This window comes from Sminthopsis crassicaudata, chromosome 2 (assembly GCF_048593235.1).
Source record: "Sminthopsis crassicaudata isolate SCR6 chromosome 2, ASM4859323v1, whole genome shotgun sequence".
NCBI classification, from domain to species: domain Eukaryota; kingdom Metazoa; phylum Chordata; class Mammalia; order Dasyuromorphia; family Dasyuridae; genus Sminthopsis; species Sminthopsis crassicaudata.
In genome coordinates this window covers 364,089,613-364,100,905 of record NC_133618.1, presented here as the reverse complement: position 1 = coordinate 364,100,905, position 11,293 = coordinate 364,089,613, and the positions used below count along the sequence as shown (strand labels likewise).

The following is an 11,293-nucleotide window of genomic DNA, read 5'->3' as shown; positions in this document are numbered from 1 at the left end:
TGAGCCTTCATTGTCTCTGCTATTGGTAGGGATGTAGAACATTTCTTATGGAATTACTGTTAAAAATAAAATGAGGCAGTATTTATAAAATGCAAAATCTTCAAACATGCTATGGCAATATCAACTCTTATTTAAAAACTTTAAACTTCTATCGAAGATCTGGTTTCTTTAGGGACCTGTGCTAGTGATATTAAAGATGTGACATAGGCCCTGATCTCAAGAATCATGTGGCCTAATGGAAAGAATGGGGAAAATTGTCTCCAAATACTGTGATACAAGGGAAGAAAGGAGTAAAGGAAGGTTTAAGCAAAGAGCAATGAGAAATTTGAGGAGGGAGAGAGGGGGAAAGCGGATCAAGGAGATCAATGATATCTCAGACCCTGAGCCTGTCAGACTCAATCTTTTCCATCTATTAAACCACAAATTCATTAAGTTTGATGGGAGAGACAATATAAGCAAAAGTCTTGATGGGAAAGTACTGGAGGAGGAGGGAAATAGAGTATATGAAGGGGAAGTAATATGATATAAGGTTGAAAATGGGGTATAGAGCCTTGAATTCCAGCACTGAGTTCTTATCGGGTGATGGAGAACCACTCCCAAGTTTCTGAATAGAAGACTTACATTCAAACAGCTCATGAGGAAGATGGGTGGTAGAGAGGGGAATGAATAGGCTGCAGAAAGAACAATTAGGAGGCTGTTCCAATATGTAGGAGAAAAGAGATGAGGTCTATTGTGGTTGTAGTAGGAGTTTAGAGGAGAGCCTTGCTATAAAAAAGTATTTTGAAGTAGAATGAATATATGTTAGCAACTAATTGGTTATATGCAGGAGGGGAACAGGAGTCAAATATGACTCTGAGGTAAAGAGATCAGAAAGATGGGCATACCATCAAGAGTAACAGAGAAGGCAAGGAGAAGAGAGAGAAGACTTGTAAATAGGTGATAATGATTTTAGTTTAGAATATTTTGACTTCAAGGTATTTTTAGAATATCCAGGTAGAAATATTGAACATTAATAGGAAATTCAAAGGCAGATTCTTAAAGAGTTTGAGAGCACAGACTTGAAGACATGGATCACGAAGATGACCTCAAGGGAGAGAACTGAATACATACTGAAGATAGGGCTGAACCTTAAGGGGATATACATGTTTGAGGGGTGAAGAAAAATGAGGAGTTTGAAAAATAAGAGAAAAGGGACCATGAGTAGAGTTACTACCAGTCAGTGTGAGTTCAGGGATTCTGACACAATTAGCAATCTGTCTCCCCCCAAAAAAGATATATGGGGTCATTCAGACTCACTCTTATTGTTACATATATTCTATAATATAATAAAATAAAGATATAATGGAGAGTAGATTCTTTTCTGTGCTTTTTTTTTTTTTTTTCTTTTCTATGCCTCTCAAATGAACTTGTTGATCCATTTTCCAGGTGTTTTTAGTAATGAGGGATAGATATTTCCTTTTCTTCTCTTTCACCTTCCAGCTTCTCTATTCCCTTTGATCCCCAGAGCCATCTATTGCCTTCAGATGCCAAAGCATTATCACTTATCCTGTATGTTTAGGAAATATTTGTCTCTGCCTTTCTTTATTGACAGCATGGCGGAGCATCCTTGGCTAGGGTTTGAGCCCTTGAGGTATTAATTTTAATCTCAAATTGATCATAATTTGCTAAATGTCTTTGGGTAAACACCTCTTCATGGAAGGCACATGTTACAGTGGAGAGTGCTGGACTTGGACTTTGGAAAGCCTGGATTCAAATCCTGCCTTGGCTACTTAGAAGCGGTTTGACCATAAACTTATGATCACTTACCTCTCTGAGCTGGTTTCCTCTTTTATAAAATAGGGATGATAATGCTATACCTGTAGTATCTCCATCACACATTTGCAAATGCTTTGCTAACTTTAGCATACTATAAAACTGTCAGCTATCATTATTTTTATTTATATTGCTCTTCTACTCTCCAACTTTCTTTACTGTATGAAGAAAGGTCAAAGAGCTTTGAACTAGAACCTGACAGGTATAGGGAAATAGGAAAGCTTAGGGAAGCCCAGCCCAGTGTTTCAGAAAGAGAATTTCATTACCATAGCACCTGTTGTCCTAGAGAAGTTACCCCTGCTCAGGGATGGGCTGTGCCCTTCTGGGGAACACTCTCTCTTTCTCTGCTTCTATCTCTTTCTCTCTCTATCCCTCTCATGTTTGACTATCCTATTTGCTGTTCCTTTCTAATTATATAGAGAATTGTTTTAGGGACAGTTGTTTGCAAGACAAATTAATTCTGTTTTTGCTCATACTTTCTGAAGGAGAACCTCCAGTTTTTCTTCTCTCACATGGATTTCACAGTTGCCTCATTTCAGCCTTTTACCCAGACCATTTAATTTGCATGAAGCTTACCACTATGGTCTTTGTGTCTGAATTCTGTTTGTCTAGCAGCAGATGCTTACAGAAACCTAATTTCTTCCATACACTGTATATAGTGAAGGTATATCAAGGGAAGATATTTTACTTCTGGTATTGAAAGAGGAAATAGATGAATTATTGGGTGGTAATCAGTTTAGACTCTTAGATTAACTTTGCTAAAAAGGAAATTGGGGTAATGCCTGCATAGCAAAGAAAAAGCATATAAACTCATCCAAAAAATTATCAACTAAGTGAACTTGGAAAAGTGATTCAAGCCCTGGACTCAGGCTGGGAAGAAGGCTGACCTAGGGCAAGAGTTTGGGCAGCCAGGCCTAACTATAGCATGATGCTAGTTTCTGAGGGGAATAGCAGATGAGGATCTCTTGGACCAGCTGGACAGACAAAGCCATTGAGCCCTTCTGAAAATGTTGGGAAAAGAAAACACTCTAATAAAGGGATACTATTAGCTTGCGTTGGTTCCTGCTTTTTCATACCTTGTATTTACTCAGCTAATTTGCCTTTTCATTTGGGTTGTAAGCCCAGGTTGATTTTTTTTTTTAATTGTTAATTAGAAAGCTTCAGTCAGTCTGAGCAGTATATGGGAACGCCTAAGAGATTTGGGGAAAATACCATTTTTCTCATCCTTATGAGGAACAGAGAATACTGGGAGCCCCACAGTCAATACACAAGCTATCTGTTTAATGACAATGTGTTAAAAGGTTTTGGTTGGTTGTAATTGCTTATTAAATATTAATCTCTTTTTACAAAGCCACTTCCAACTAGATCATGATTCTCAGCCTGGAGTATTAAAAACTGAAGCTATTTCTCTGATTTGGTTGTCACAGATGCCAAACTGACTGCTCTTTCCCACTGTCTGTCTTGTCATATTTTGCTTCTTTTTGATTTGGTCTGTACATATCTTTTAATGTGTGTGTTTTTTTGTTTATTTTTATTTTTCAGTTAAAGCACGTACAGATATACATGTCGAACGGACTTTAGACTTTCATGTGTTAAGTTGCTTGAGTTATCTACCACCTTGTGATACTTCTCCCATAACATGGTGTGAGGACAAACTGAGAGCCAATACAGACTCCAGTGTTTACAGCAAAGGCTGAATACTCCTCATGGGGGCTGTCAGACCCCACAGGCTGGGCTGCTCCCCAACCCCCATGCAAAGACAAAAAAATAATCTAATGTTGGAACTGAAACTGACAAGGTTTATTTTTTTCAGAACCAGTGGTTGGTCTTCCATTTATAGTGTCACCATCTCTTGATGGAGCAGTTTGTGCCGATTTAATGAAGCCCCACGACCCCAGCTACGTTGTATTTAACTGTTCAGAGTTGAGATGGCTACTTACAAGGTGCCTGCCCTAGGTGTAACCAAACGATTGGTATATGCACTGTGCTGTGAGATTCACTTGCTTTAATTTTTTAAATCATAGTTTAACTTTCCTAAGAATTTAAACACTACTAAATTTGTATCTTGATGCAAATAAAGCCAAGTAACAGTTCTTATTACTTCTTACAAATAACACACTTCCTATTAAAACACACTACTAAAGTTCTCTAAACCTTTCCTTTGTATTATTAAAATATACACAAAGAGATGGGTAATAAACTTATATTATGACAGTACTTGGAATTTCTTTACTGACAAAAATGATACACACTACTACTGGTAGTGTAGTTTTTACTGTTGGTGTAAATGGAATGGCAGATAATAATAGTATGTGACCAGTGGTACTTATTGCAAATGGAAGAACAATTATCCCTGTATCTTTTTAAATTCTTGTCACTTGAAATACAAAGTCTGCTCCATGTACACCTATAGAGAAGAAGCTAGTCAGCTAGAAGAGTGTTTCAGTAACATTCCTTCTAAAGTTATAATTTAATTTTCCTGACTGAAATAAAGAAGAAAAATTATGAAGATATTTGACTTATACAAATAGTATGGGAATAGTTAGTAGCACTTATTTTTCTCAGCTAGCTGTGGAGACAGTGCAATTTGGTTTGCCAGACATTGGAAAGATTGGGATTAAAACCCTAAAGAGCAAGGCACTCACACATGCTATTGGTTATTATGCTGAAAGGAAACAAATGCCTTTAGAATCTTTCATTTATTGTTTAGGCAATAATGGTTTTGCTTTGTTTTGTTTTGTTTTTGCCAATGTAGAGATGTCGGTTTATTGCATAACTTTTAGTGTATCATCTCTAAAGAAAAATAAAGTCTTTATTATTCCCTCTTTATTTCCCCTTGCCTTCTCCCCTTCCCCCACTCCATACACTCATCTGGTCTATTTTAACAATTTCCAGAACATATTCTTGGGTTCCCCCTTGCACCTAGACAGGACAGTTTTCCATTTTTGGAGTGATATGAACAGTTCCTGCTTTTGGTATATCTGTTCTAAGGAGTAGCATCTTTGTATTGGGAGATGAGCTCACCCTGGGATAGAACAGATGTTTTAATTCTCAAGTTATCTGAGAGAAGAGGTTAGATGTTTTTATGAATTTATTAAATTCACATTGTTGTGAAAGTGGAAACCTTATGAGAAATTAGGGCAAATTTATATTAGACAATCATGGTAGGGTGGGGCTTGTTGCCTTTCCTTTAATGTTTTAGATCCAATTCAAGAGTTTGCTGAGAAAAGACCAGTATGGCTTGCCTCTCTCAGCTAAATTTATTGAGAAGTAGGAGGCCCAGTGATTCAATGTATTCACAAGTACGTAGGAAAATAGAACAATGTGTTTATTACTAGATAGAGAGTGGGTGTGAATCTTGGGATTTGAAAAAGAGCCAGAAGATCAGTCAGCAACTACTGACTGCCCTTGAGGCCAGAAATACTAAGGTCTGGAATGTGGATATCCAAGGAAATGGAGATATAAATAACTGTATCCTGATTGGCTGCCCACAAGCACATGAATTCCAGATGTTTCTGACATACAAAATAAAGGAACTTTGAGGTTCCATTTAGGCTGTCTTTGTTTTACAAAATGTTAAATCTCAGTCTTACTAGCCTTACTTATTGCCTACTCCTCAGCAAGTCATACATATCAGCATAAGCTTATACATGTATTAATTTTTTTATGCTTATTTGGGTTTGGGTTTTTGTTGTTGAGTTTTTCATTGGGTTTGTTTATTTGTTAACTGAAACCAGACTAGTTAGTAGCCCTTGGTACATGAGGTGAGTAGAAAATTTATGATTTATTTAACAATCTATCATTATGGTATGACACTTATCCACATGACTCTTATTTCTTGACACATAAAGCATGACTGTCCCTTCCAAAGGATCATTTGTGGGGAATGAATGTCCAGGGTTCTCCCTGCATATGCCTATTGGTTGTCATTATAAGGACGCTTTTGGGGATTACCCTAGCTTTTCTTATCATGTCTTTTGTGACGTAAATTTACATGCAAAATTATTTGGATGATTTGAATTTTTCAGACTTTCTACACATGTGTGTTGTATAAATGTGAATGAGACAGTCTACATTAAATGTTACTGGGTAAGGAGGATGACTTTCTGATTGTTGACATTAATATGCTTTTCCAGACTGCTTCATTCATACATTCATTTTTTGACTGTTTTTGTACCTTTTTGTTTATCTTGTACTCATTTCTTATTAAATTTAACTTTTTTTTTTGAGTTTTGTGGTGTCTTTTTTTTTTTTTTTTGGCAATAACCTTTTCCAATCTAACAGCATTACTAGAAAATTTGCTATAAAAGCCAAGAGCAGTGGCATTTGTGTTGAGTTAGACAATATGTGCTTGCCTAGCCATGTAAAAGCTGCAAGTGTTGGATACTCAAGGGCAAAAAGGGATGTGGGATCCCTGCTTTGTGTGTCTTTTGTGTTACTTAGCTGTTTTCCTAATTGTTGAAGGAAGAAAATGGGAAATGGTTAAGAGTGTATCAACCAATCTCCAAGTATTGCTTATTTCTTGTGTCCTCAGACCTGTATTAAACTCTTAAGGGCCAGACCAATGGATAAAACACAGATCCTGCTCTCCAAGAATATATAAATGCATTAAGTAAAGAATAATACAGAATATTAAGTGTTAAAAATAATAGATTCATACAAAAGATGGAGACCAATCTTTTCTATGGAGTAGTCAGGGAAGATTAAATAAATCTTAATTGCAAGATTTATTAAAGATTGGACAGTAAAGTTGGAAATTAATGTTTGTCATGTCATGGTAGAAAAGAGTATAGTAGAAGGATTATAGATAGACCATGATCACTAAACTTTTTAATCTCTGTAGCCTCAGAACATCTGGTTCTGAGCATAAATTCTAAGGCTTATTTAGCAGCCCAGCTGCTCCGATAGGTTGTTTGCATCATTTAGTTTTCTCTGTTAATTTGGTTTCAGTGAGAATTTATGAAGCTGGCAAATCAATCTGGATTACATTGTTTGATGGTGGTAACCAATTCCATACAATGCAAACTCTAGTACAGATTCTTCTTTTCTGCCTGATGATTTGTCATATGATTGTTATTTATATGATGAACACTTTGCCATCAGACCTGTTGGCTATGAGTGAGAGATACCTCAGCAAGAAGTAAAACAGCTAAGAAATTAACAAAACAGGGTATGGCTATAAATGAATGGCTAAGACTCCCCCTAGTGTGTAGTTTCTTGGTCAAACTATCCTAGAAGGATATCAGGAGTTACAGAAAAGGAAGCCATTCAAGAGAATGGAAGACAGATTGTCAGGACAAAAGATAAAACTTTTTAATACCTCCTTTTGTGGGGATACTGCTTGAAGACACCAAAAGGGCAGGAAAAGTCACTCCCAAAGCACTGAGTTTTGAGTCCATTGTATTTAAATGTAGACAATTCATCCAAAGAATCATTTAGCTATATAACCAAGTCATGGAGCTTTCTAACTAGGAAGACATTTTGACTGGGCCTTTTCATCCCTGCTGAGCAGATGTATTGGGATATTGGCCTTAAATCAAGAGAGCCAGAGATACAAGGCTACACTACAATATCACTTTCATTGCCTAGATAATTATGGAAGTGTGATTTGTTCAACAACTTCACAATAATGTTCTGTGTGAGACTTAAATGGACCAGGGGGATGGGGAGGAAGGAGAAAGAGGGAGGGAAGGAGAGAGGTTCTGATCCCAAACAGTACTACCGAAGTCACAAATGGTTTTTATCTCTATGGAGTCTCTAATGGAGGTAGCTGGAGCATGTTTGATGAGTAATGACTTAAGATAATAAAAAATCAAAAAGAGGAGATGAAAACTCCTGTGAGATATATAGATGGATAGAAATCTATCTAGTCACCTGCTTATCTGTCTACTTCACAGCCAGACAGGAAAAATATATAAATAAGTATAAACTTACTTATACTTATATATTTATATAAACTTAGATAAATATATGCCATATATATATCTGTATGACATATACAGATATATGTATATTTACATATATATATATATATTGCTTGAATTGCTTAATAATGAATCATTTCAGATATCATTTCATAACATTTAAAGTTTACACAAAGTGGCTGTTTCAGTAATGGAATACATAATTCAGTAGAAAGAACAGTGGCCTTGCCATCAGGAGACATGGGTTTTTATTCTATCCCTGCTACCAACTGGCCCTAAACTGACCAGTCACTTCTCTTCAGATTTGTTTCCTCATCTATAAAGAAGTGTTAAGCCAGATAATTTCTCAGGGTACAGTCTAGCCCCAACATTCCAGGACTTATTCATTAAGTGTTTACATCGAGATAGAAGTTGTTTTCCTAAAAACATTGGTGTAAAACTAAAGAATATAGACTTTACAGTCAGATCAATTTTAAAAAGTATGATGTATTTACATTTGAACATATAAAACTATAAAATTCCAGAGAGCAATGGAGGGGGAAAAGATTGGCCAATCCTAGAGTATGTTCTAGGGAACGATGAATGGTAAGTCTCTACAGGCCAGTTCCTCAGGTACAGTTAAATTATGGCCTTTTTCAGGTACTCCTATGACTCCTGGTTCAGATATTTATGAGTTTACATGTACAAAAGGACAATTTGTAGCCAATAATTTTAATAGCCACTGAATGTTTGAAATGCTTTCACTTTTACATAAAAACAAAAACATCACTGGCTAAAGAGAACAAGTAAACAAGGTTTACTTTAAGTATTAAATACTTAGAAAGGTAATTCAGTTTGGGAGAAAAAAGAAAAAAGGAAATAGTATTCCTTTCCTTTGGATAAATGCATGCTATATGCTACTTATTTTTTTCAAATTCTGTCAAAATTTATCCTTTAATAATGCCCCTTTGTGTTGGCTAGAGCAGTTGTTATAAACTAAATAATCTGGAATCAATCAAGGAATGATACACGATTAATGACAAAGGCAAACATTCATAAAAAAATCTCATTTCTGTTTTTATAAGAGTGATTACATTATTTCCTTGTTCATAATGTATAATCCAGCCTTAGTGACAAGTGAGGTTATAAATCACTCTCTAACAAGTGATAGGGCATACTGTATCTATCCATTGTAATTTGATCCCATTTGAACAAATTTATCAAGGTATTTAATGTTTGATCTCTTAGATCTCTTTTAGATCTCACTCTTAGAATGATTGGGACCTTTTTTTTTTTTTTTTTTTTTTTTTAAGTATTTCTATAACCATGTAGCTTGCCTATAAAAACACTCAGTATAAAAAGTGTTGCTGTAGCCTCAGAAGGCCAAGAGCTATCACCCCAAAGAGATCTTCAAAATTTGATAAAATTACTTAAGAAGGCCCTTTGTTGCCTGCTTTTAGGACTGTTTGGCTGTGGTCATTCTACTCTGTGTGGGACTTTGTTTACTCCAGCTTTATATTCAAATATCTTCAAAGAAAACACTAAGCAAAAGGTTTATAATATATATAATAATGATAATTATACCAAGTAACCTATGTAATACTTTTAAGGTTTGCAAAGCTTTTCCTTTACATACAGTTCATATGATCTTCCCAGTAATCCGTGATACTATTTTCCTCATTTTATAGATGAAGAATCTTGGACAGGGGTTCTCAAACTATGGGCCACAGGTCAGATGCGGCCCGCTGGGTTATGGCAAATGGGCTGAGGGGCGGAAACAGTGTGAGGTTTTGTTTTTACTACAGTCTGGCCCTCCAACAGTCTGAGGGACAGTGAACTGGCCCCTATTTAAAAAGTTTGAGGACCACTGATACTAGGGCATAGAGAAAGTGAGACCTCTCTTGGGGCAGTTAAATGGCATTTTCATGGCTTTATTGGCCTACTTATTTCTAATTCTGATAATAGCCATTTCCCTAGCTGTAATTTTCTAGTTTGTTTTAGAGTAAAATAACTTTCTTAAATTTATCCAGTCTATATTACATAGATGCTCAAATGGAAAGAGACAGAGCTGCAGCTAAACTGGAAGTTAACAGATTTAGACCCTAGGGTCTGAATTCTGCCCTTTAAGGCAATGATAAAAGAAGGTAGTTGTGAAACAGGGGCAAGAAGTGTAATTGGAAAGTTAAATATGCAGTCAAATATACTTTCTAGGTGGAAAGCTTTTTAAGCTACTGATTGACAAAGAAATAGAGCAGCTATAACTAGAGCTATGCCATTTTACTTTCAGAAAAGAAGCATGTACCCACACCACTAAGGCGTTTCATTTCATCTTTAACCAAAGAAAGCAATTAATCTTCCATTTTAAGTACATTCATCTTCAAAATCAATAAAATGACCATCTTCTTAATGTGCATATTTCATCTTAACATGTTAATTATAAGGGAATTTGAAAGTGTCAGACTTGCTTCCTTGTTCCTGTCCTGTAGCTCCCACAGTCACATCCCTGGGGATAGGGAGATGAATCTAGAAATTACATCCCAGTCCTAATCCAATGTCAGATAGATAATGCCTTATTCTGAACAAGACAAGTATCTCAACCACAACTTTCCTTCATCTAGGATGGATTATTGACCAAGAGTGAAACAGAGACCCCAAGCACATAGTAGAATAGCAAAGGAGCAATTATTAATCCTGTAGTCTGACCTCCTAGCTCCTTAGAAGAGGAACAGTCTTTTTCAAGGAGAACAAATTTAGACTTAAATTTTCTAATGCATCAGCACCTTTGTGGTATGAGCACTTTGAAGAACACAAAGGAAGCTTGCATGCCATTGGGGAGGGGGATGAGGGCCATAGAGCAACTGTTGGAGAAGCTGGTCTGGGGTGATTTTGATTCCTACTTGTGCTTTCTACCTTTCCAGCTCTAAGGGGATGATCACAAAGTCCAACGTGGAGCCCTTAAAGTACAGTAGCTGGTGGCAAGCCATACAGTGCTGCTGCAACTGCCTGGTCAAGAATCCGACGGGGCAGGAACGATTCCTCTGAGGCAGCTCATTTAGTAGACGGGGACAGTTGGATAGCACCATAACGTGGAACTGGAGTGAAGAGATTTTTTTTTTTCTAAAAAAGTAAAGAAAAAAATTAGAACATCAGCAAACTCTTTACTTTAAACTTCTCATCAACCCAAAATACAAACTAGTTCAGATTCACGTCAGGGAAATTAATTTGTTGCCTAGCCCCCATTACAAAGGGCAACAACATCGTGATGTGCAAATGTAGAGTACAAATCATTTGAATACAGTTAAAGAATCTTTTCTTTCTAACAAGCTTATAACCTCACAATCCTGAAATGCCAAAATTGCTAAAGAGCAAACAGGAGCTTCCAAGCTAAAAAAAAGTTATGTATGTCAGTTTCACATGGCAAGAAGCTTCTTAGCTTGGTTGTGATTCTATCCCCAAAAGAAATTGCTCCTGGTGACTTCTTATCATTCATCATCATGCCATAGACTCTTTTTTTTTTTTTTTTTTTTTTTTTTTTTTGTTCTCTTCATGTTGCATAATTTTGCCTTACTAACAAATAA

The 11,293-nt window shown here is 36.3% G+C and overlaps 1 protein-coding gene across 13 annotated transcripts in view; it reads left to right on the top strand.

Annotated features, from left to right (window-relative positions):
- The window catches only part of SEPTIN8 (septin 8), a 33,097-nt gene extending 22,233 nt beyond the window's left edge, over positions 1–10,864 (top strand). For 9 of the 13 annotated variants that reach the window (XM_074291000.1, XM_074290994.1, XM_074290995.1 and 6 more), the window contains one exon: positions 10,634–10,864. In XM_074291000.1, coding sequence (XP_074147101.1) covers positions 10,634–10,757 — 124 coding nt within the window. In that variant the 3' untranslated portion in view covers positions 10,758–10,864. Of the gene's footprint in view, positions 1–3,354; positions 6,042–10,633 lie in introns of those variants that run through there. The other 4 variants (XM_074291005.1, XM_074291006.1, XM_074291007.1 and 1 more) reach the window with 2 other exon arrangements.
- Positions 10,865–11,293: the final 429 nt, after the last annotated feature.